General features: G+C 46.0%; 1 protein-coding gene across 3 annotated transcripts in view; it reads left to right on the forward strand.

Moving 5' to 3' along the window:
• The window catches only part of TRANK1 (tetratricopeptide repeat and ankyrin repeat containing 1), a 1,100,402-nt gene that overhangs the window by 741,519 nt on the left and 331,635 nt on the right, over positions 1-27,248 (forward strand). For all 3 annotated transcript variants that reach the window (XM_085607558.1, XM_085607559.1, XM_085607557.1), the window contains 2 exons: positions 22,819-22,962; positions 23,083-23,239. In XM_085607558.1, coding sequence (XP_085463684.1) covers positions 22,819-22,962; positions 23,083-23,239 — 301 coding nt within the window. The remainder of the gene's footprint in view (positions 1-22,818; positions 22,963-23,082; positions 23,240-27,248) is intronic.

Below are 27,248 nucleotides of genomic sequence, written 5' to 3' on the forward strand. Positions count from 1 at the left end.
GTCCATGGCCTGCTTAGAATTGGCAAAGATCTTGGCGTCACCTGTCGCTCCTATTCGCAGCCGCGCTGGATACAGCATCGCATATGGAATCTGTTCTTTCATTAGTAGTTTCTTCACATTCTGGAATTCCTTCCGGGCCGCCTGTACTGTCGCTGTGAAGTCCGGATAGAATGAGAGGACATTACCCTGATAGTTGATCGTGCCTTTTGTACGGGTAATTCGCAGCACAGTGTCATGATCTCTAAAATTCAACAGCCTGGCAATGATTGGACGCGGTGAAGCGCCAGGCGAGGGGCGCGCCGCCAGGGATCTATGAGCCCGCTCCACAGCGAACATGGTTGAGAAGTTCTCGGTGCCACAGACTTCCCTCAACAGTGTCTCCTGTAGTCTTCTAAGCGCCCCACATTGGTGGATTCCGAAAGGCCCAAAACGTGCACGTTGTTGCGCCGAGACCGCGCCTCAATATCTTCATTCTTTGCCTGGATAACAGCTAGCAGTTTCGTGATATCGGATGTTTTCGTGACAACCTGCTGTAGTCCATCTTCAGCATCAGAGATGCGCTGCTCGTCTTCCCCAAGTCGCACCCCCTGTCTATCCAGTTTGGCTGAAAAATGGTCCATTCTTCCATGGAGGGCTTCAATCTTGCCATCTATAGCCTGCAAGCTAGCCTGGATGGCAGACAGCGTTTTTTCGAGTGCTGTAGGGGCCTGAGCTGTCGCATCTAATTCAGAGTCCGACGCCGCATTGTGAGTGGACTTACCACCTTTACGCAAGTCAAATGTGAGCCGTGGTTGTTTTTTTTCCGGTTTCCCTATCGTGTTCACTCCCGCTGGGAAGCTCTGCGCAGGCGGAACACGGCACTGCAAGTGTCGTGGCGGCGGATGCACACACACTTGAAGGCTATTGATTGCGGTGGCAGACAACAGCGCGCGACCCCTCCATGTCCAACTCTTCAGGGGACCAATATCCTCAGCCTCCGTGTACAGGTGGAGCAGACGCAGGGCCCAGGAGTCGCCGTGCCAGAATAAGAGGCCCACACGGCGGGCAGCGTTTGTGTAGCAGTGCCGGTCGGCAACCAGTGTCTCTGAGAATGAACACTGCAGTTATATGGCCCAGCGTCCCCTCCCTGTGGTCCAGCCCTTAAATCAGCAGGGGGGCACAAATTCAAGCGGTCGTGCAGGTTGGAGAGCAACCAACCCTTTGAGTTCTAGAGTGACGTGGCCCCAGATTCTGCCGTGGCACAGGACAGACCCAGTTCAGTCTCCTCAGCTGTTGGGCAAATCTGCACGTTTTTCTTTTCTTAGAACCGCCGCCCCCCCCCGACCCCCCCCGGCACGTGAATTTTTTATTTATTATGATTGTCCTCCGTGCAGCCTGGTACCTTGCGCTGGTTATTGGGGAGATTCCCGCCCTTATCCCGATATCCGGGGGTACTCCCCAGGGGGCGGGAGCCTCGCCAATACTGTCCCCTTGCCCAGATGGGCCCCGCAGGCAGCACGACCGACCCCGTCCTCGCCTCGTCCGATATGCGGCCTGTCTGCAGGGTCGGAGCCGGCCGCTCTCGTGGCGCTGTCTCCCGGTCGCGCTGTGCGCGCTTCTCGCTCACCCGCTTCGCCACCCAGCGCTGGCTCCCAGGATCACCTCACTCTCGCCCGGAGCCGCCGCCGCCGCCGCACACAGCTCCTCCTTTGCAGCCCTCCAATGGCTTCACTTCACTGAAGCCATTGGGGAGCTCATGTGGTGCGATCATTCCAGTCATGCAGCCGCCATTTTGCCTGGTCCGGGGTACATCGTTGCGATTATCGCCTCTCCTGGAGTCTCGATGTAGGGGACAAACCACCCCTGAATCGCCTTCAGCTCCTGCAGCATTTCCGGACGACAGATCGCAGTGAGTGGCCCGGTGGAGGCAGGATATTGACAGGATTTTAATCGGCGGCCGGCAGAGCAACACTACTGTGCGGCCATCATGCCGAACGCCAGGCCACACCCCCCTCTACTTTTAGCATTTTCATGTTTTAAAATTTGTTCTCATCAGTGCTTTATCCAGAGAGCTCAAGTTGAAAGCCTCGCAATAAGCCCAACTAAAAGAGGCATGCTTTGCCATCACCACCCTGAAGGGGTACAGTCTTTTAAGATGTCTCCCTTCACAGTCAAACCTCATGTATAAGCTATCTTGTCTGTCTCGTCAGAACTTATTTGGTGGAGATATCTTTTGAAACCCAGTATTTGGGTCCCCTTTGACTGAGAGCCTCTCATGTCTGACCGTATTTAATTCTTTGGGCAAATTTCTCAAGACATTTTGTGACGTCCTCTGCAGTGCCTGCAAAAGCCGTATTACCCAGGGTGTTTTCTTTTCTGACTTGCTTTGTTTTTCCATTGGTCGCTCCGTATTTAGTGAGTGAATAATCTGTTGAAAGAATGTGTACACACAGTATAGCTCTGGCTCAGTAGGCCGCCTCATACCTGACTTTGAGGTAAATGCAGGGGAGTATCCAGAGGAGATGCAGAGACCAACTTGACTGAGGGTCACTTGGGGTCATATTTGAAGGTATCAGAGTTCATGCCAATGACCTCTGAGTACCTATTGGGAGCACCTAAGAGTCAGCTGAGAGTAGGGGCGTCTGAGGGTTTTTGGAAACACACACATTCTAAGGGTGCTGGTGGATTATTTGGGCAAACAAAGGGTCTCTGACAACACACCTATTTTCTTTTAAATACCAGATGGTGGTGTCTGAAGGGAAGCAGAGGAATAGCATGGTTTGTCTAAGGGAGAAATTAATGTTCCTAACTGGGGGGGAACCAACAGCCTTCTGGGGGACTCTGTGGGCCAGTCATGGGTTTTTGAGTCTTCTGGCAATGTCATAAGGTGGAGTGAGGCTTCTAGTGACTGGCTCAGGGTCCCTGAATACGTGCTCAGAGTGTCAGAAGTAATCTGAGAGGTTTGAGGGACTGCTGGAAGGATCTAACGACTCACTAGAAGTATCTGAAGGTGGGTCAAGGAATGGCTGAGGGAACTAATGACTAAAAAAGATGTCAGAAAGCAGGCTGAGCCTTAAGGTATTCAAGGGTATGAAGATCACTGATATGTAGTTAAGGTAATTTCAGGACAGGGGGGGAGTTGTTTGAGAGTGGACTGGAAGTGTCTCAAAGACTGAAGATTTCTTAAACTTAGCTGAAGGGCTTCGAAGGCCTGCTAGTGGGGTTTTGCAGCATGACAAGGGTTCAAAGACCAGCTAATTGTGTCTTTTTGGAAGCTGTAGTTCAGCCAGGATGAGATGACAGTCTGTAGAATATCTGCTAGCAAATGTGGGCCATTTGGGGTTCTCTGATCCTCTTTGAGGTCAGGCTTGAGGGTATATATGGATTAGCTGTGGCTGTCTGAAGGGTGGTTGAGGCTTTCCGAGGATCGGTTAGTTGTGTCTGAAGGTGAGCTGAGTATCACAGATAGTCTGCACAGGGTGTCTTAAGGCCGAACAAAGGTCACTGGGGCATTCTCATGGATTTCAAGGGCCTGCTAGAGGTGTCCAAAGGTCATCAGAGGTTACTGAGGGTAGACTGAGAATCTCTGAGGATATGCTGCTCTTTTCTGGAGAAACAGCAAAAGCCTCTGAGGGCATGCCAGTGGCGTTCAAGTAACAGCAGTGGTTAACTGAGGCGAATGGAGAGGGCTCTAATGATTTGTTTTTATTATGGGTGACTGGGAGTGTATAAAGTCAGAAAAATCAATATTTGTGCGGTGTTATGCACTAGTTGGCTGTTCCTGAAGGCAAGGTTAGGTTTTATAGTTTTGTCTAAGAATGATCTGGGGATAGTTGATGGTGGGCAAATGGCTGACAGTAGGTATGTATTGATAAACTATGTTGCCAGGGTGCCGGTTATTGGTCTCTGAGGCCTACTGGAAGTATATGAAGGTGTGCTTAATTTGAGAGACCAGCTGAGATGTTTTAAATGTGGATTGAGGGGCTGGTGTGAGGTGTCTAATGCTGAGATGGGTGTTTGAAGACAGGCTGAGCCTTTAAGTCTTTGAGAGTATAGCAAGGAGGTGTAAGAACTGGTCTGAAATGTCTGGATTGGGCCATAAGTGTTTGAGAGCTGGCTAAGGGTATCTAAAAGTAGTCAAATGGCCACTTGGGTATAGCTGAGAGATCTCTGAAGGCATTTTAGGATTGCCAGAGTACATGAGTTTAGGTGCCGTGGACAGCTGATGGATCATCTAATTGTACCTGAGCAACAGCTAGGGGCCTCCTGTAATAAGATGAGTCCCTGGGGCTTATCTGGAGATGATAGAGAGTTGGCCGTCGGGGCATAGCCATCAGTGCAATCTCACCAGTTCCCAGCAGTCTGAGGGGCCCACTACACCACATTTTTGACTGTTATACTACCCAAAAGAGGGGACAATCCCCATTTTACTTGTTTGCATTAGTGCTCATGTTTGAAGACAGGGCCATTACAAGGGGCGGGTGTCGGGCAGCCTGAACATTTTCCCCCAAGATCAGCATCTCTGATGACCCCAAGTCTGTTATTCATTCCCAGGTTCAGAAGGGCAGAAAGAGGCAAAGAAAATGCACAACCTACTTTTATTCCAACAAACTATTTGCTTTAATTGTATCTTTTTACTGGGCTCTGCTGAAGTCTTAAATGCTTTCAGCGTCAGTTTCCCGCACACAGTCCTATTTAGAAAGCTTGTTTTCTGGAAGGCCCAGAATTTGCATCATCTATATGGTATCCTACATGTATTTTTTAATAGGGCATTTAATTTTTTTGTGGAAGGATATTTCAGAGTGGTCACATAGTTCATTTGTCAGTTATCTAATTCAGTTCATGTTTTTGTGAGTAATTTCAGAGTCTCCTATGCACCCATTTACTTCTGATTTTCATAGTCTTATTGATAACATTCTCTTTTTTCATTGGCCTTTCTAGTAGTCCCTATGATGTATATCATTATATAGGCCAACACTCCCAATTTAGGTGGGAGACACATTATCTTCAAGCTAAAAATTTACATTTTAGCTTTCTCCCACTTAAAACATCCTTATATCCAGTGCAAGATAATGAGTAACTGAATTGCCCCATTTTGTTCTCTAAGTCTTGCTCTTAGATGTTGACAGATATTCACGAGGGCTTTACCTGTTTGGTAAAGATCGGAAATGCCTCTGTTGAGCTATTTAAAAAAGGAAGCACCTACAATAACTGTTTATGGAACATATTTACACCTGCTAATAGGCCACATTCAATGTGTGACAACTTCAGCCATCCTTGACTTTTTTTTAACTTAAAACACTTAGCATTTTAATATTTCCCAGGTCATACATAATTTTTTAAAATAAGATGAGAAGTTCTGGAATGCATTTGTTGGCGACTAAAAAGCTAGGAATAGTTTAACTTGGTGTGTTTTCGCAGGACCATTTTTACAAACTTCCTTCACACCTAGAGATATATTAGTTTGTTTTCTGTGTTGTGCTTTACTGGTAGCATAATGTGTGCCAGCTTTTATATGTCTAATGAGCCAGAATAGATCTGGAGCCAATACGACAGTGGGAATAAGAGAGCCAGGTTGTGGCTTGTCCGTTACTTTTTCCCTGCCTCTTTGGCACTGTTTTTTTTGTTGCTGTTCGTTTCATGTTTGTTGTATCTTTCCTTAGTAATGGCAAATTGGTTAAGTTGCATATTGTCGCCTCTGTTGAATGTGTGCATTTAATCTTGAAAATCACTTTCAAAGCATCATAAAAATGAAATGCAGTACCTTAATTATCTGTTGTTAGCTAGATTTAACTAAGTAAATGAAGGAAAACCTGTTTGAATTGCTGGTACTGTAAGAAGCTAGATTTTAATCCGGTGCCTGTTTTAGCAAGGTTGTTGCCGTATGGCTTTGTCTAAGCAGCAACATATTACAAGAAAACAACGGAAACAAGCATTTGCAATGCTATAGGTCTCGCATTACTGATAGTCTGAGGTATTGACGTTACAAATAATAATGCAAGGCCAATAGCTCATACTTTCAGTAATACGAGACCTAGGGCATTGCAAATGCTTGCGTAGTGAGCCAGGAACCAGCATTGTATGTATCAGTGCAGTACCGCAAGCTGCTCCTAGAGGTTCCTATTGAGCAAGTCACCAGCATTGCATGTCTTGGTGCAGTACCGCAAGCTGCTCGTGAGGCCCCTAGTGAGCAAGGCACCAGCACTGCATGTCTCAGTGCAGTACTGCAAGCTGCTCCTGGAGGTCCTTAGTGAGCAAGGCACCAGCACTGCATGTCTAGGTGCAGTACCGCAAGCTGCTCCTAGAGGTCTCTAGTGAGCATCATAAACTATCTAAGCGAAACAGTATATAGCTGCTTGAAATATAAGCAATTATATGTTTAAAGCCATAGGGCCATGGTGACCTCAATGGACAGCTGACAATCCACTATAACAAAACAAGCAGACCCATATTCAGGTAAAAGAAAGCACGTCTGACATTATCCCATTTTAGGCGGACGTTTTGCTTACATTTTAAAGAAGCATTGTGAGAGAGAGCGAGTGTGTTTGCAGGCAGACGATAGCCAATTAAAAACATTGTACTCCCAGACTCTAATTGAAGCATATGTGTAACAACCGAAGTAAAAGGGCCAGTCCTCATGAGAGGTTACAAATGAAGACAAGGCTGTACTAAGGAGGGTCTAACAAGCCTATTACAAATGAGAAGCCAGCATTTACCAATGACAAATATGGGCGGAGAGTGGGTAGGGCTACAAGTACATACTGCAATACAGCATGCCTCGTAGCGCATGCACGCTGACTCTAGGCTCGACCTACAAATTTGGTGTTCTTTGGAGGCTGGGGAGCGCTCCAATAACAGAAATGTATCTCACAATCTGTGTTCACTCCTGCCAACTCTTGCCGGGCTTTGACGTTGCATGTTGTTGTCCTTGGAAGATGTTGTTTAGGGTTCATGCTGACTTGTGATACCTCCCATGAGACCCGCAATTTACCAGGACATAAACTCCACCTCAGATTTGTTTTTTGCCACCAGTGAGTTACCATTACCATTGCACAACGAAAAATAAATTCTACGCCAGAGCACATGGGAACCAAAATGTCTCAAGACATTGAAAATAAATTCACAAACATGGACGCTTCAAAACGAAACTCTGTGAAACTCTTATGAGAATGACTTGAGTGTGGGGAAGAGTTTGGTGAATTCCACTCCTCTAGCCATAATAAATTCCTGTGGTTTGCCCAGCCAAAGCATGGATCCTCCAAACCAGGAGGATAACAACAAGGTTTCAGCACTGAGCACCACCAAACAGCTTCATCTCGAAGTACACCATATCCTCATCACAAGACAAGTGAACAGCCTTATGCTAGGCAGAGGATTATTTCAGTTCAACCAGATACAGATCTCCATCTTGTTCTGCCCTTCCAACATACAGCCATCACACAAAGAACACAAACATATCCTCAAAGGGGCAGTTTCAGAGAAGCTTAGTGTTTTTTCAAATCTTTTAAAGAAAATGTCAGACACCATTCTACCACCACTACCTTTCTCTCCACCTCACTTAATTGCCTTTGAGTCTGACCAAGATATTTTAACTAACCTACTACCCATGTATCAGGCCCCAGAGCCAACTGACCAGCAGGAAGACGTCTGGCATAGCTAGAGAGCCGAGCCTCAGGACAAACTGCCTTAAGAGCCCTGTCCCGCCAGGTTTTGACGCCAGACAACCCCTCTGCCTACAATGCAGTAATAGTCAAAGCAACAGTGCACCATAAACTGAGCATTTCATACATTTCTTGTCCATGCCGATGTATTCCACAGACATCTTCAAAGACCCTACAAAGACATTAATGGAGACAGTGTTTAAGGCTGCACCCCAAGAGCCCTTGTTCATTTCTGATCATGTACCACCAATAAGAATATTAAGAGGAAAGAGTGTTGCAATGACTGTGGCTACCCAATAACACATTGCCAACTCCATGACACTGTTGGATGACTGGTACATCAGGTGTCAATGGGAAGATATGGAACATCTGCTCAAGGCACACATTAAAAAGGGAAAGGAGGGGACTGTGCAGAAGGGGAAATAAATCTCCATTGCCAACATAAAGTGTGCCCTCGATATTGTGGATAGTGCCTCCAAGAAATTTAACACCAGCATCCTTTTATGACTACATTCTTGACTCGGAGGATTAAGCCTTCTCCCTGAAGTCCAGCATCACCTCATGGGCCTGCTATTAGACAGCCAATATCTATTTGTGTAAAAGGTGGGCGAGAGGTTGAAGAACATTTAAACAAAGATATGGACTATGGTAATGTAGTGGGTGTCCTGAAAAGTACTGGTTTCCGCCATCCACAAACCCATTCAGCATCCAAACCACCACCCATAGTGCCTTGGCTGCAGCATCTGCTACAGCACTCCTTTCAGGAAGGTCAGCAACAGTAATGCATACAAGAAAGGCATCCCGGGGGAGGATTCAGTACAATGGCTGACTCGAGGGAAGCAGGAGTACTTCTGTGGTCATTGACCAACACTGACTAACCAACACCCCAGCATCACTCTCACTTGCGCACACACACACCCCATATCCACAGTAGCAGAGTGGGAGATCAATCATTCTCCTACCAAGCAGCCAAATCCTAGAACGACCACCCCCAACATATCAGGGCCTCTTCCTCACTTCTTGAATTCCGCAAGAAGCTGAAGACCTGCCTATTTATTTAGTCTTCTTGTAGGACCATCTAGACTGCCTGTATTCAGACCCATCGCCCCACCATGCCTACTCTCATCTACTCTGCGCCTGGATACTCTCACGGGTGATGGGCAGCGCTCTACAAAACCACCTTACATTAAATGACGTGGTGGACAAGACTGGGGTTTTACCTCCCCCAATGGGGAGCTGATAACCTCATATCGGTGGATACTCTCCTCACCATTGCCCGTGGGTACTAAACAGAATCCACACCACACCTCCAAATCTCCCTCCCGCCACCACAACCTCAGCAAAAATTGTTACACCAGGCTGTGTAGATGCTCTTTTTCAAAGGAGTAAGAGAAAGAGAAATTGTCCCAGTACAAAACAGAGGTGTATTATTCTGTTGCCTGTACTTCCTAATCTCCACGATGGACGGACTACAGCTGATCCTTGATCTGAATAGTGCTGAACAGCTACATTATGTCTAATCATTTCAAGAGGATGACTCGACAGGTTGTCATTACACTGCTCATAGTACGAGACCTTATGGTGACCCTCTATCTCAAGGACGTCTACTTCAATATTCATACGCACATGGCTCAGGCGAGTATCGCAGATTGAGGTAAGTGGAGTTTATTACCAATTCAAAGTATTTATATCACAGCAGAAGTATCGTCAGTTCCCTCAACAAATTAATGTGTCCAAATTTCAACCATTTTTTTATATTTTGTTCCAATAGTATTCCATATTTAATCCAATGCTTTTTCATATTTCATCTTTCTCGTTTTCATTGATATTGTTTATCAATATCTTTACAAGTGCCTCCTAAGGCTTTCTGTTAGCAGCACTAGAGGGTTCCATATTCCTCTTTACGTGATACCCAATACATTTCGGGATAATTCCCTTCCTCTGGGGTAAATGCAATGGGTGTCATGCAAAGAGGAAGCATCAGGAGGAATAGAGAACCCTCTACTGCTGCTAAGAGAGAGCCTTAAGAGGCACTTGTAAAGATATTGATAAACAATATGAATGAAAAATGGAAAGATGAAATATGAAAAAGCATTGGAATAAATATGGAATAAAAATATAATAAAATGGTTGACATTTTGGACACATTCATTTGCTGTGCATCTTGTTGAGGGACCTGATGAGGCTCCTTCTTGTGACACATATACACTGCGCACATGGACGGAGCCTGAACCAAGATAGCACGCCTGCTACGCCGTTGAGCATGATGAACATTGCAATTCGTAAGTATTTCCATTTGGGGTCACTGCAGCCCCCTGCAGACCTCTAGAGTGTTCACCAGATCTGTAGCTGTGATGGCAGCACACGCTCCTATCTTTCCATACCTGAATGACAGGCTAATAAAGAGGATAATTCATGCACAATACCTCACAATACCTCTACCAGAGTACCTTTCCAAGCAGTGGTCACAAGTGATTGGAATTTGGGAAGAACTAGTTTTGGTGCAGTGCAGTGTTCAGCATAAACTGCAAAGTGGAACGTGAACAATTCATTACTGGGCAAGTCGTTTCTTGCTTCACAGGTGTAGTTGGCCATCATTATGGATGCCTCCCTCATATGTTGGAGGAACACCAATGGACGACCTCATAAATCATGGTCAGTGGTTCACACAACAATATTGCCTAAAATCTTTGAAACTCTTGGTAGCACAGTTTGCTTTCTGAGCTATTCATTTCAGAATGTATAACAAGGTGGCTCTATTTTAACGGACAACATGACTGCCGCTTACTGTATATAGAAACAAGAGGGCACACGCTCAATACACTTGTCAAGGCGTACCCAGATAATCTGGTACTGTGCAATTAGCCATCAAGTGTCCTTGCCTGGCGCAACATCTCCCAGGGATAGACAGTCACTTTGCATCTCTCCTTGGCAAAAGTCTCCAACAAACATATGAATGGGAGATCCCCCCCCCCACCCACCCATACTCAATTGTTGCGGCATGCCAACACTAGGCCAGTTTGATACACATGAGAATGCAAAATGTGATAATTTTGCTTCCAGGTATCATCCCCCTGCAGACGCTGAGCAGTGCCCTATAGAACAGCTGTTCAAGGATATTTGCGTTCCCTTTTCCCTTAATACCACTGATTCAGTGTGTAGTTTGGCAAGTGCATCAAACACCAATAATGATGATTCTCATTGCCCCATCGTAGGCATAACAAGCATGGTTCTCTCTCTTCCTAAGAGATGTCTGTCCACCCTCACAAAAAGGCAAATTGGAGCACCCAACCGAAAGGAACTCCGCATTGAAATTTAGCACCTGAGATCGAGTATGGATATTTACAGCTTCCTCAAGAATGCATTAACATACTCAGAAAAGTTAAAAACCTACTACATGAGCATGTTGTGCAGCCAAATGGACGAGATTTCTACACTGCTTTATCAATCTTAACGTACAGCCCCTAGCGGTGAAGGTAAACCATATTATTTGCTATATGAAACACCTCCACAAGTCCGGAGCAGACTCATCTATGAGAGTGCAGTTTGTTGCTAAAGCTTTTAATTGGAGGCTGTAAAAGTGTAATCCTTTACACGCCCAAGACAGTTCCTTGTCCCATAATGGGACCTTATTATTGTCTTTAGTGGCTTTTTGCCCACCCTCCAATTTGAGTCCCCTCATTTGCATCTCCAGCAATTCCTCTCATGGAAGTTAGTTTTCCTTCTTATCATCACCTCTCTTAGGAGAGTCACTGAACTCCAAGTGGATGCAGCGTTTCTGCAGGTGCTCCAAAACTGTCTTTTCCTCAGGGTGAACCCTCATATCTTGCTATTTCATTTGTATCAGTCTACTGACTTGTAATTTTGTTCTGCAACCACAACCAATGGCAGAAAAAGCACTACAAACCTTAGATTTTTAAATAACCATGATTTATATAGTAAGGAGTTCATGGTTAACTCTTAAGGAAAACCATGCAACTGTTTCTTCTTACATTTGCGCAGTCACTCTGCAATCCTATTTCAAAAGCTAGTTTAACAGGTGGAATTTTAAGTGCATCTAAACTTGTTATGCCAAAGCATGCTTCATTTTGTACTTGAAGCACAATACACTTGTACAAAAGAAGCCACAATGGCCTTTCTCTCCCACTAGCATTAATATTTAATGATGCTTCTTGATCACACATTCTCTAAATTTTACTGTGAGGCTGTTGATGCCCAACAATGTGCAGAGGTCAAGCAAACTGTACTGAAAACCCTTTGACATAACCTCACACTTCTGATTTCAATCCACTATTTTAGCGAATTGAGTGTTGCTTCCCACTATAAGTACATGTGTTCTTCAGCAGCACCTTCTGCAAATGGAAAACATTATTTACCTTTAACAAGCAGTTATATAGTGTAGCAATTCACATTTGTTCTCCATTTGTTTATTTTAGAATGTTTCTACAAGTATTCATGTATCCATGGAGATAAAAAGCAGTATGAGGTGGACCCTTGCGTCATTTGCCTTATGGGTTTCAGTGGAGATAACACAAATTACCTTGAAACTGAAACCTCTATTTCAACGAAAGTATCATGACCCCAGTCCTTGATCGCAGGAGTTTTCACAGAATTGAATTTAAGTGCTTCTGCCCCAAAGGAAGTCCAATGCAGGACACTCACAGCTGTCCAAGGTGAGGAATGGCCTGATGACAAAGCATGCCACCACGTGTGGGTGAAGGTTCAGCTTCCTTTTACTGAACAAGTTTTATGATGACAGGATGGTAAAAGAATAGATTTTTTTATGGTCAAAAATGACTTTACATGTTTTGTACCACATCATGGTCAAGCAGCCTCTATTGGTGGTTATATCTGTATAGAGGGAGAATACGGTGCAGGCAAGAATATTTTGTCCTCTCACTCTTTGGAGGTATTTAGAGATCGGCATTGGTCTAGAAGTCCTAGGTATGAATCTTTGAAGGACATGCCTCTTCTTTCGTCAGTGCCATTGTAAATTAATAAATTGAAGTTGTGTAGTAGTATGGATTATTTTACAGCTCTATAAAACTACAAAACTGCTTGCAAGCACTGTGTGGAACTACTATTGTGCCCCAGTGGAGATTTTTTTCTTAACTTAAATGATGAATTATCATGTATTTAACTTTTGCGTTGGTTAAAAAAACAAACATTTTCATTTTTTACTGACCTAAAAGGCAATTCATTTGTTCAATTTAGGCTGTTTGCATGATGGGGTATTGGATCTCAAGATGATAGGCTCAAAATGAAGAGGTTTTGTCCTCTGCCGATCAATCCAACTCCATCTAAAGAGGAAGGAACCTGCAAAGCCCACGAAAAGAAGGGAGAAGACCCCCCAAAAATGCCTGGAAGTCTACTGAGGGGCGCAGTTGAGCCTATGCCCCACTCAAGACCAGAATGGGTAATATGGCAGAGCACATGGCTTAGGAGTGACTCAGCGACCCGGCATTCTGAACTGGTGAATGAGCTCCGCCCATGGAGCTGATGCAGAGACTGCTCACCACTGAAGGCCAAGAGGGGCTATTAGGTGGGCACCGGGTCCTGACGTCAATGGGCACTTAGGATTAGATACCTGTCGTGGCCTAACGCTGGACCAAAAAGAACGTGGGGTGATCCCAGCCTGAAAGCAGACTCGGTGATGGGAGGTGAGCGGCATGTGGGACAGGAACAGCTATACAGCAGTATTGACTGAGGCAGCATGGGCAAAGAAGGAGCAAAAGAGCTGTGGGTCCATACGCCTGCTGTGGGGCCAGAGGGTGTCTACTATAATTCCCTGAAAGCAAGGAGCCTTTGTTAGCTAGAGAGGGCAGTAAGAGGCCTGCTGATTGCCTATGCATCACTATTACTGGCAGCCTGCATAGCGCAATAACGTGGACATAGAGGCAGGAAAGAGAAAATAGAACTACAGAGTTACGGGATAACCTATCGGGTTCCCAGACACTTGAGAAACACGAAAAGGGGAGCCCTGGTGCTACCTTAATCAGATCCCTCCATTGGATAATTTGAGTAATGAGCATTTTGGGCATACCAGTTGCGGCAGGTGACTCGGAGGGGGCCCTCAGAAAGAAAGCCACGGCAAGTAAGAGGCACACCCCTTCTTTCCTCCCCTCCATCTCTTTTATTTAATATGAATAATGTGCATGGCTAAAAGGTCCACCCTAGTGACTAAGGAGCAGCATTACAATAAAGACAGCATTTGATGATGCCACTAGGTCTAACGACCACTAATTGTAACCTCCCCTGGAGGGGGGGGGGACGGACGCCTAGCACAGGTAGTGACACCCCAGATCAAGACTTCCAATCCATGTTTATGGATTTAAAGCAGAATTTAACAGCATTTACACCAAAATTGACCTTCTGGCTGACCGGTTCGATCGACTTTAGGGCAAAATAATAAACAACAAACCTGATGACCGCCTTGACCAGCTGGAACACTGCACGGCTGAAGCTGAGGATGAGCTCACTGTTGACAAATGAAAACCCCTACGAATGGGAAAGGTACTTGAAGTGATACGTAACAAGAACGAAGACCTGAACGCCCATTCAAGACAAAACAATTTAAGAATTATTGGGGTTCCAGAGTCGACTGAGATGGTCAGGATGGAGGGCATTGTAGAAGATATGCTATGCACACTTTTCGGAACTGACCATTCACCCATGCTCACAGTAGAGAGGGCATACAGATCACTTAGTCCTAGGCAGCCGCCCGGCATGGCGCTTTGCCCCATCATTGCTCGATTGTTAAATTACAGAGACCGGGAGACCTCCCTGCGCTTTGCAAGGGAACAGAAACTGCTGAATTACAAAAGGGCTGAACACTCCATATTCCTGGAATTTACTACAACCGTTCAGTCAGCATGAAGAGATTTGCTGCCGGTTAAGAGAGCCCTTCAGCGTTGATGTACCCCGCCAAATTGCGGATCACCCACGCTGGTAAGACACTTGTTCTCACTGATACAAAAAAAGCCCCTAAGTTTGTGAAGACAATCCCTTTAAAGATGACGGCGTCGCCCAGATGTGATCAAGAACGGCCTGGTGCAAGCCTTAGCGAGACTGAATAATCTGCAGTCTCCATTCCACGCCTACTGTGGTCTTCAAACATTAGAATTGTCACAATATTTCTCTTGATTGGACTAGAGGGCTAGTGGGCTACCATTTGAAGTCTACACCTTCGACTCATTGCTTTAGCTTGCCGCCTTGGGGTCTGACTCCAGGCCATGTTTCAAAATGCCTGGTAACCTAACCCCTGGGAGGCTCCTGGGTTACATTCTCATACCCCCCTCCTCCGGCCACCCAGCTATATTTAGTCGGGTGGGGTGCCGGTCTCCTAGATTGCCCCTTTGGAATGATTCCCAATATTGACTCAACTCACTATAGTTGGGGTTCTATGATTGGGTGGGTATGGTGCATTTGATCCGATTGTGGGACCAAAGTGGGTGTTGGGGGGTTATGTTCATTGTGGGTTTTGGTTGCAGCCTCTGGGCTGCTTACTCTATCTTCAACTTTCTGCTTCTGTGTTACTTAGCCTATGCTTTCCACAATTCTTACCCTGGATTATAGGCTGGACGGTCACTGCTTCCTTTCTCAGCCTTATTTATTATTTATTTTTATTTACTTAAGAGTTTTATATAGTGCTGGCAAGACCTGGGTGTATCAGAGTGCTTTACATCAGTACATGTTCAAAGAATAACAAGTATTGACCGAACAGTTGAATCGGAATGAGGAGTAAGGGGTTAGAGCGCCTTAGATTTCTTGTTTGACCTGCCTTTTGAGTTCAGAGGCGAGGTCAGCTGGTTTGCCAGTGAGAAGGGCATTCTGAGTTGGACAGGGTGTTCTAAAACTGAAGCGAGCTTAAATTGGGAGCCAGGTCAGTTCTTTCAGGGCAGGGGAATGGTGGTCGATTTTGTTTGTTTTATTTATTTATTTATTTATTTATTTATTTATTATTCATGTGACTATTCTGGCTGCTGCATTGAGGTTGGTCCAAAAGAGAATGATGTGGGATTTCGCAGTGTCTTTGAGGGTGGCATTCTCATAGTCTAATCTAGATAACACCAGCGCTTGTGTGGTAAGTACGGTTTGATTTTGTTCAGAAATTCATGCGGTCGATTAGAGCTGTGACATGGAATGTCTGGGTGCTCAATGATCGTCACAAGGCACGCCTGGTCTTTGCATGCTTGCAAAGAATCTATTGACATCTGCTTTTTGCAAGAACTATAACTCACAGAAGGTGCACAGGCGTGTTTATGATCTGGATGGGTTGGGGAAAAGCATTTTGCATATTACTCTAATTCTGGCCGCGAAGTAGAGATGCTCATCAGTTACCAACTCTATTCGCCCCGTGCTGCAGCTCAGCTGCAATTGATTATGGACGATTTCGATCTTACTGGCCTATGGCGACTTACTCATGTGAGGCCCAAGGAGGGAATCAGTATAACAACGGCTCATGCTTCTTGGTCACGCAAAGACTATTGGCTGGCGTTGCAGGATCTGATGACTTGGTTGACCCAGATGTCACACTAAATAGAACACTTTTGAAACACGCTCCGGTTGTACTAAAACTCCAGCTCCCCAACAGTCTCTCTCGTGCATTTTCGTGGAGACTCTCTGCTGGAGCCCTGCGTGAGCAGGTGTTTCGTGAAGATACCAGGACAGCACTAGTGGACTACTTCAAACATAATGACAATGCGGAGATCTCACTTTCCTCACTGTGCGAGGCATTTAAGGGCCTTTAAGGTTGTCATCCGAAGGGCATGCATTGCTAAACAGGCCAGCGTTCTCTGTGCACTGTGTAGTGACCTGACATGCCTGGAGAAAGAGATTAGGGAGCTCGATCTTCGGTACTTGGCTATCCATAAGGCTTCCATGCTGGCCTGCATTTAAGGCACGCTATCAGAATTTGAAGAGGCCACACAGAGGGAGACTCCCTACTTAGGGAGGGAGTCGCGAGCCAGACGTTTCGGGGAGGGCGACAGACCGGGAAAGGCTCTCGCCATACTACTACGCAAGCCATGGACCAGTGTTTATATCACTGAGGTACATGGTGATCACCCACAGACGCACACTGGCACAGCGGCCCTATAAACTCTCATGATTAACTTTTTGTCTTCTCCTTATTAAACCCCCAGGGCCGCAGACCTTAATGCTTACCTAGACTCGATCCAGCCACTATGGCTGGATGATGGCCATAGACTAGTCTTGGATGAACCTTCCACAGTTGAGGAAATATAGTTATCGGTGCAATGCCTGCAGATAGGGCACCTGGCCTGGATGGCCTCATCTCAGCGTTCTATAAGGAGTATGCCCCCTTATTAGCCCCACACCTGCTTGCATTCTACCAAGAATCACACTATACTGGGTCATTACCTACCTCCCTCCCTATGTGAAGTAATCATTGTCACAATCCTTAAACCTGGCAAGAACCCTCCCCATTGCGATTCCTGTTGTCTATTGTCCATGATTAACACAGATAATAAAATACTCAGTAAACTCAATCAATCACTCAGGGATTTGTAGAGCGCGCTACTCCCCCGTGAGAGTATCAAGGCGCTGAAGGGGGGGGGGGGAGGGATGCAGATCCGTTTCATCCGAAGAGCCAGGTCTTGAGGGTCTTCTTGAAGGTGTTCAGGGAGGGGGCACATCTGATGTCTGTCAGTAGCTCATTCCAGGTTTTGTCTGCAATGTGGGAGAATGATCTTCCGCCTTCTATGGCTCTGTGTATGCGTGGGGTACCAGCTAGTGCGAGGTTGGCAGATCGGAGGTTTTGTTTGGGCACGTGGAAGTTTATTTTGTCGTTGAGGTATTTGGATACTCTGTTTTGCAGGCATTTGTAGGCATGGGTGAGGATTTTGAAGGTGACTCTCTTCTCCACAGGGAGCCAGTGGAGTCTCCGCAGGTGTTGGCTGATGTGTTCGTGCCGTGGGATGCCGAGGACGAGTCTCGCCGCGGTGTTTTGTATCGTCTGGAGTTTGGGGAGTAGGGATTTGTTGATGCCGGCGTAGAGAGCGTTTCCTGATGATGAGTGCGTGGGTGACTGTCTTCCTTGTCTCAGGGGGGATCCATTTGAAGGTGTTTCGAAGGATGCGGAGGGTGTTGAAGCAGCTGGAGGTGACGGCGTTGACCTATCGGGTCATGGCGAGTGATGAATCGAGTACGATGCCGAGGTTTTCACTTCACACCTCTTTCCTTACCTACCAATGATGGTGATACCTGATCAGGCAGGCTTTGTGCCTGGCAGATCCACATCCTTAAATCTGCACACTTCCTTTTTTTGCTCTCCTCCACACCATTAATCTGTCTTTGCACGCAGCGGCGGTATTCCTGGACGCCACTAAGGATTCTCTTGAATGGCCATTTCTCCTCACCATACTGACACACCTCTGACTGAGTCCCAACTTTATTAAAGTTATCAGCCTGCTCTAATTACTGCCAATGGCCTGGCTGCACGTAAACGGCAGAATCTCTGCCTCTTCACTGTAAATACGTGACACAAGTACTTAAGAGATTCAGCATATGGAGATGAATGATCAATGCGAAACTGACAGCCAGAGTCAGTATGGGCTGTTGTATATCGCGTAATGTATGAAGTGTTGAGGGTGCTAGGCAGGGATGCCTGCTCTCACTGATATAGCTCTCCCTAGCAGAACCACTGGCGGCAAAAATGAGGACTCAAGGGGCACCATAGGGCATCCCGATAGGCGAGTCAAAGTATACCATCTATTTTTATGCAAACAATATGCTTTTATATATTCAGGATATTACAGAGGACCATAAAACAGTATCAGATACTTTGTTGAAATTCCGTAATGTCTTAGACTTGAAAGTCAATTGGGGCACATCATGTGTATTCCCATTTAATGGGTCACTACCCCATCATGAAGTAATCCTGGGTGAAGAGATATTCCAATGGGAACCATGTACATTCCGGTATTTAGGGATCAACATGTATCATACAGAGGCAAATCTACAGGACGGCAACTTAAAGAAGGCAGTACGCTCCCAGATTGCCTCCCGGTCCATGCTGTCACGTTCTATAATGGGCTCCATCTCAGTAGCAAGATTGGTGATGATTTCTAGGCTCCTTAACTATTTTGTGAACTTACCGCTACTGATCACCGTGAAATATTTTGATGAACTAGATACACTCCTTGGAGACCTCATATTAGAAACTGCGTGATGGTGGGTAAACCTAGTTAAGTTGATGCTGCCAATGAGGGGACGTGACTTTGGTGACCTAAACATCTAGGGTTATTACCTTGTAGCGCAATTGCAGTGGGCAGGGGAGACAAGATATAAAGGCACAGCTTCAGGATGTGGACTTGCATGCAATCCTGTTTCCTGCCACTCAGCCACATAGTCATTCTACTCCTGGTCTGGACAGTGCTGGGGTGCTTGAAACACACTATAACTTATACACATACAACCCTACCATAATCTTTAGCACTGCCCCTTAAGGGTCTCCCCACCAAAGCCAGCATACTCACCTCCAGAAACCTAACAAATTGGGAAGTCAGACGTAGGCAGAAGTACACTAGGGGATCTGTATCAGGAGAAAACGTTACACAGCATCCAGATGTTGGACAATTATGTGTTGCACACTGGTCAGTTCCTATTATATGCTAGAATTGTACATGCATTGCAGACTCAGTGGGATGGCATACAAAACAGAGCTTCAGACACATGCAGTGATATAGACAGTATACACAAAGGGGAGCAGCAGGAAATATATTGTATTGTAATTGCATTTATATAGCGCTTACTAACCCTGATGAGGCGTCAAAGCGTTTTTTCGGCGCGTAGAATGCTGCTCCGGAACCCATAATGGATTGGTGTTGAATTAGTATATTGAAATATGACAGTAAGTTGAGTGGTGGATATATTAGTCAGTTATTTGGATTCAGAAAGATAGCGGATGGATAAAAAAGGGAAAAAGGTTTGCATTTATATAGCGCTTGTTATCCCTGATGGGGTGTGGAAGCGTTTTTTTGGCAAGTAGCAAGCTACTCTGGAACCCATAAAGGATTAGTGGTGAGTTAGTATAGTGAAATAAGAAAGTAATTTGAGTGGTGGATATGTTAGTCAGTTATTTGGATTGAGAAGGGTAGCGTAGGGATAGAGGTAAAAGGTTTTCATTTATATAGTGCTTGCTACCCCTATGAGGTGTTAAAGCGCTTTTTCGGTGAGTAGCATGCTACTCTGGAAGGATTAGTGTTAGAAATGGGGGTCTCTAGTTGTCAGAGGTAGGTACCTTTGTCTAAATAGGGACCCTTCTTCCTAGTCAGGATAAGGAAGTTACACTCCTAAAATAACCCCTCCTCATCCCCTTGGAAGCTTGGCACGAGCAGTCAGGCTTATCTTAGAGGCAGTGTGTAAAGCATTTGCACATAACCAACAGTAATACAGCGTAAGCACTACAAAAGGACACTACACCGGTGTAGAAAAATATCCAATATTTTTATATACATAAGACAAGACCAAAAATGATAAAAATCCACCATACAGTATTAAGAAATCTTCAGTTATCACAATAACCTTGAAAAATAGTTCCTTGAAGTCGATAGCTCCCTCTGGGGCTATCACAGCATCGTGAACAAACACATCCAAACAGTTCTGGTTGACCACAGCGTCGCGGGCCAGCTACGGTGTCGGGAAGACACGCAAAACAGTACCTTTAGAAATGCAGGGCATCGGCGACCGCTCGTTGAGCTTCCGAAAGCACGCCGTCCGAAGGCATCAGTTCTGGAGGTCGGTGCAGGAGTCGTCGGGCCCTTGAAGTCACACGCGTTGCAGATCAAACTCCTTGTGGTTGAAGTCAGGAGCGCTGGCAGGCGTCTGGTGCTGCAGTGCGAAGTGCGGCTTGCGATGCCCTCTGGTCGCTGTGTGAGCAGCGGCTCGGTGGCAGCGTCAGATGGCGGCGTCGGTGAGACCAGGGTCGGGGTGCGGTGCGGTGCTGGTCACGGTGCTGGCTGGTCACGGTGCAAGTAGCGGCGGCGGCGTTGCTGAAGCGCTGAAGAACTGGAGTTGATGGTGCCGACATCGGTAGGCCAAGGCTGCGGTGCGGGATGAGGGTGGGGCGTCGTGTAGCTTTACGAGCGGTGCCCTTGAACCACGGGGCAAGCAGCGGCATCGATTTAGGTGTGGAGCGTCGTCGGGGATACCAAGGTATCGTCGTGAAGCGAGGCGGTGCGGAGTGCGGTGCCCACAGGTCGTGGGGCAAGCAGTGGCTCGGTGGCGGCGTCAGCAGGCGTTGTCGGTGAGACCAGGGTCAGGGTGCCTTCAGGACATGGAGTCGGCAGTGGCGTCGTTAACGGCGTCGGGTTGTTTTTTCTTCTGTTGCAGCACAAAACACACAGTTCCCAGTGCTGATGGCAGAAGAGCTTGAAGTCTTTGCTGTTCCTTAGACAGAAGAGGGAAGGATTTAGACTTTTTTGTTTGTTTGATTGTTTTGGAGGTCATAGCAGTAGGAGGAGGCTTGGGATGAGTAAAAGGGATGTGGATGGAAAGAGTCCGAGAGAAGGGTTTAGAAAGGCTTGTTTTGGGGGATCTGTATTGTCAAAGAGGTATGAGATGATGCAAGGAGGGGTAGAGTAGGGAATATTCTAGAAAGGGTTATTTTGGGGGTCATAGTAGTGGTGTGGGGTTTGGGATAACTGAGAGAGTGGAGGTAGAGGGTATATTTATAGAGGTATAGGGTGTGAAATAGGGTAGTGCATTGGATATGCTGAATTAGCAGAAAAACAATAAATATATAGATCCATAAGTACATGGAAAGTATATAGATGCATAAAGGAAGGATGTATATGTAGATTAAAGATGCATTAAATAAATTCCGGCTTTCAAGTGTTGTTGTACTTTAAAATTCATTTTATTAATTTGTTTTAAAACATAATTATTCTACACGTTTACACAAAGCAATAAACTTATATCGGTACATATCTATAGTACAAATAACTGCTTATATACAGAGGGATATGCTGTGATGTATTACATGGCTATACAAAGCTACACAGGGATAACCCTTCAGCCATTGTGAGTTAAATGGGAGATGGAGGTAGGGCTAAAATGTGCTGGAATACCCCCGCAGAATATCTTGTGGCGTCTGCTTCAAATATAGTCAGTTCAATATATTGCATAAGGCGTACGTCACATCTTGGAAATTATGCAGAATATACCCAGGAGTAGCCACAACCCACAAGGAGGATATATATATGGTCTAGGGTTGTTAATAGTGAAACAGTTTATGTCAGAAGTTTTGGGGGACATAGCCTGGACAACATGGGCTATGTTTGTTGGGACTGTTTCAAGATCAAAGAAGAACAAGGTAGACCTCCCTCTCTTGATAGCCAAAAGAGCAATAAAGATTGGGTAGAAATCGTCCACCCCCACCAGCTGATTGCCTGGAAAAGGAATTGACGTGGTGGGCAATAGCAGAGGCTGCGTCACTGCCCAGAGAAGAAAAGCGGAGCTCAGAAAGCGAACAATAGCGGGACAATGGGAAGCCTTAGTCCAGCCGCGCACAGTTAAAACTGAGCTATGATCTACTCAAATATTTCCCAAAAATGTGAGGTTCCAGGACATGGAAGCAAAGCATTACAATCACATGGGCCCCTGCTGCACCAATAGAAGGTACAATAGGAAGTGCAAGCGACACATGAAACCTCAGGCCAAGGCTGTAGGTAGACCCTTCCCACGGAAAGTGTGTATACACAATACAAGAACTCCTGACTGGAAAAGATACATACACCGGAAACAAGGATGGAGTTACCGGCACAGGTCGTTACTGACGGAACCTATAGTCCGCCCAGGGTCATAGAGGGAAGGAAGGGTTGTTACGATAGCGGGGCAATAAATAACAAAAAAAGTCATGCATCTTACAAATGGAGCATTCGTGGACTTTAAATGAGTGGTTGGCAGCGGTCCATGTACCAGACGCTTCACGCATGTCCAGTTTGTTAAACAACAAATTATATGTAATCTAGAATGTGAAATAGAAATGTATGGCATTACTTTCTACTAAATGACAGTAAAGTGTTTAAAATATGTCTGTTTGCATAGTTTATGGCATCGGGTAAATGCAAGCAAGTTTTTGTTTGTTGTCCTTATGTTTGGTGCGGTCACCTTTTCTGCTGAAACGTAGATCTTTCATTAAATATTTATATTTCAGGCATCCAAGGAATGGAGAATAATTTCATCCTTTGTTACAACATCTCAGTCCAGTGATGATAGCAAGCCCTTAATTGAGGTGCCCATAGAGAAATTTGGAGTGCCACAGTGCAGGCCACTGGCCTTAAACCCAGATATGCACAAGGTAATCTTTTCAATTAAAATGTTTATCTACTGTGACAGGAGTTCGTTTTAAATGTGAACAGTGTATGTCTCTAATCTAGCTGGTTTTGTTTTGATTGGTCCTAATTTTATTTTCACTTAGATGCTAAATGGAGAGCTGAAGCAATTGTATACGGCAATCACTAGGGCCAGAGTGAATCTGTGGATCTTTGATGAAAACCGTGAAAAACGAGCTCCAGCTTTTGAGTATTTCATGAAACGAGATTTAATTCAGGTTGTGAAAACGGATGAAGATGAAAGTAAGCATTGAACATCCATTTTTAAAATTTGGTGGATACTGGTTGTGGTTGTTAGACATAGTTGGTGATAGCATGAATTGTCTCATAATCTAGTTGGTCCTTGAATGAAGTAACAAAAGCATGCTTGTTAAGTCTCTGCCAAATGCTCCACCTAGTCACCTTTTCTTAGCCGTCATACATTAAGGACAATACAATGAGAAAATAAACACAGGTACATGATTCCAGCAGTGTTAAAACACTTTGCTCCCAAACTCATCTTGATCAGTTTTCGAGTACTAAAGTAGGATTTCAACAGACATCCCACTACGTTTTCTATTATTTCATGTTCTCAAATAGTTAGTTTCTTTGCACAATATTGGTGTAGTCTAGATTTATTGGCAAAGGCTGTAGATGTTTTCAAAGTTTGAACACGTTAAGTAACTTTAATAACCAACATTTCTGGAGACGTAGCTGATCCTAGTACATTTGGAGCCTGTTGCTCTTCAGTTGTGAACTTTCATGAAAGCAAAGTTCATGCATGCTGAAAAAAAGGTTGCTGGTACCTTATCATACAGGAAAATCAACGTGAATCTCTCATTAATTGATATATATTTATAAACACACACACCACACACACACCCATCCCCCCCTAATCTTTTGAAGCAACTTTGATCAAATCAAACGTGGGCCAACCGAACAACCATGAATAAATACCACTCACTCACTCAATTGAATTGCTCCATCTCCTTCCTCCCATCAGATTTTATTGTGCCACACTGTATAGTCATAGCACCCCAATCTCACAAGAGCTGGGAAGCAAAAGAAAAGGGGTACAAGAACACAAACCTCTAATTGTCATAGTCACCAAATACAATTTAGAGCCCTTCATATCCACCGCTCCCATTGATTTCCCCCCAGGGTCTTGCTGGAGTTGACCATATGTTCTGAGATGTCAACAGTAGCTCTCATCTTTTTTCCTGAGTTCAGTAATCACAACAAAGAAAATTAGGAGCATTTGGTTGCCACATACAATCTTGTGTTTCCTTGCCATTGCACTCAAAACCCTGATCCTGATCTCCAGGTGTCTTCCACTACTGTGTTCCTTCTTTGACTTCCAGCTGTGAAATGGTGGTTTAACAGAGGTCTTCACAAATTTCTCTTCTGCCCTTTATAGAGCTTTTAAATAAAAGTCAAGCAACCTTTTTTCACAGCCTCAGGTAATGTGTGGAGTTTCACAACAGTTCCAGTATTTGGATTCTTCTCGGTATCTGGACTCCTGACCATGTAGTATGCCATCTCCCACTCACTGAGGACTCTTTGTACAAAACCATATTTTGAAAAATGTTGATGATTGATTCCCTCACATTTTATCTTTGATCTGCTTTAAGGGTGTGGATCAGCTTTACTCCACTGTCAGGCTTCACCATCACCCTTGTGCTCAGGGGAGACAAGTAACTTTTCAGGACTCACCTCACTTCTCTCCAACATTTTTTGCCATCACATCTCTACTGATTTGGGCACCTGCATACACTATAGTACAACTGCTATGCACTGTATCCAGGTTCTGCTACTGGGTGCCTCCTTATAATTCCTTGGCTTGTATTGTATTTAGGGCAGAGTGCTTCATGTCATTCAGTGTGTTCTCTGCCACGGTTGTCATGTCTGAGGGGCTCTGCACCATCCCTGTATTCATTCTGCTGTGGTTGTCGAACCCCTACATGCTGGCCCTACGCATCAGGTTTGGCTGACTGTCTTTGGCCATGCATTGCAGGGCTGGGCCTTCGGCCAGACCCATGAGCAGCAGAAATTGGTGGCAAGGGCTGGACTACAGTCCTGCTCCCAACGTGTGAGTGTGACCAACCTACATGTGGGCTGTTGGTCAAGCTCAACTGTAGTACCCTGAATACTTTATGTTCGAGGCATATGAGCTGCAGATTACACACTTGTGCATAGATCGCCATCTGGTGTTGGGCCCGGATGTTTGCAGTTTGTTTTTCCTCTTGGAAAGTCTTTGGAAGTCACGAGGTCGGTGACTCCTCCTTTGGATCGTATTGCGCATGGGCTTCGGCTCCATCCTTAGATTGTTTTTTTCCGCCATTGGGCTCGGATGTGATCTTCGCGCTCCGGTTCCGAACAGCTTCCAGTTCGACGGTCGACGCGCAATCCTCACCTTAAACCGCGGTATTGTTTCGATCGCGATCTCCCCCACTCGACACGCCTTCTCATCGGCACGGACCATCAGTTCCAGTTGTCGACGGCGGCCTTCGGGCCTCTCCAAGCTTCTGTCCTGGCTAATGGAAAGGACTCCATTTAAAAAGTGCCCTCGATGTGGGTCCAAATTCCCCCACACCGATCTCCACGAGGTATGTAATCTCTGCCTCTCCCCTGAACACGAGGCTCGAGACTGTCCGGCGTGTAAGTCCTTCCGGTCCAAAAAGACTATTCGGGACCGAAGAGCCAGAAGAACTATGGCGCACTCCTCGACGACGATTCCGGATGACATCTTCGGAGAAGGCATCGGCGCTCCAGAGCAGTACACCGAAGAGGGCCTCGTCAGCGCTTCCGAGGCCGACGACTCAGATGTGGAGGACATCACCCTGGCGCAGAGGCGGCTTGGGCCCGAGTCAGCCTACTCCCGGCACCGATAAACACGCTTTGGTGCCGAAAAAGAAGCCGATCCCCATATCGACCCCGAGCTCCGCACCGAAGCACTCGGGGTCGAAACCCAGCTCTTCGGCACCGACAACACCTTCGGTGCCGACCAAAGCACACATGGCCACCGGCACCAACACTTCGAGGCCGAAATCCATCTCGGCGCCGACCAAGCGTCCGGAGGTTCCCAAACCAGGTTCCAAACAAAGAACCAGCACGGAAAAGCCTAAAAAGCCAACGCCCCGGATTCCGTCGGCGCCGACCAGCCTCACCAGACTTATTTACACCGGATCCCTTGCAGAAAACACTCACCAAGGATCCAAAAACTGGACATTTGACACTTTCTTACAAAAAGAGACATTTGGAGAAGCCTGCTCCACCTCCGCCTCCAAAAAGGAGGGACTCTGCTACCTCCCCGTTCAGAATACCTTCCCCACCTCCTCCACCTTCTCCACTTCCACCCCCCGCCTTCTCCACCCCAACCTCATCGTTCTCCCACCCCTTCTCCACAAGATGATGATCACGGGGACCCATATGATCACATAGGGGATGTCCCCCAGGACCTACCCGCAGGGGACCCCACTCCTACAGGATCCCCAGACCCATGGGACGACTACAATATACCCGATATCCCCAACGTCCCACAAGATGACCTTTACCCCTCCAGGCCATCTCCACCAGAGGACTCATTGGGGTTCCACCACCTACTACAAAGGGCGGCACACTATCACGGGGTAGACTTACATACCGACCCCGTGGAGGAAGATTTCCTCCTCGACACGTTCAACACCACACATAGGTCTACCTCCATATTACCTATGCTTAAAGGAGTGGTAAAGCATGCGCCAGAGGTTTTTAAGGACCCAGTTAGAGCCAGCGTCATTAACCCGCGCATCGAGAAAAAATCCAAAGCTGCCCCTACAGATCCCTCCTACATCAGAGGGCCAGCACCACTAGACTCTCCAGTTGTATCCACTGCACGTAAAAGGGCAAATTCCCAGGCGTCAGGCGAAGCACCACCACCTGACAAAGAGTCAAAGCTACTGGATGCATCAGGGATACGCACTGCGTCACAAGCAGCCAATATGTGGCGTATCGCCAATACTCAAGCCCTATTGGCCAGATATGACAGGGCACATTCTGACGAGTTAGAGAGCATAATGCACCACCTCCCTGAGAAATATAAAGCTAGGGCCAACAAACTAATTCACGAGGGTAAGACTATCACAAACACCTCTATACGCTGTGCCTTAGATGCAGCAGACACAGCTTCCAGGGCCATCAATACAAGCGTCCTCCTCCGTCGCCATGCTTGGCTGAGAATATCAGGGTTTAAACCGGAGGTACAAGCCTCCATCCTTAACCATCCCTTTGACCA

Source organism: Triturus cristatus, chromosome 5_2, assembly GCF_964204655.1.
Source record: "Triturus cristatus chromosome 5_2, aTriCri1.1, whole genome shotgun sequence".
Classification (NCBI taxonomy): Eukaryota; Metazoa; Chordata; class Amphibia; order Caudata; family Salamandridae; genus Triturus; species Triturus cristatus.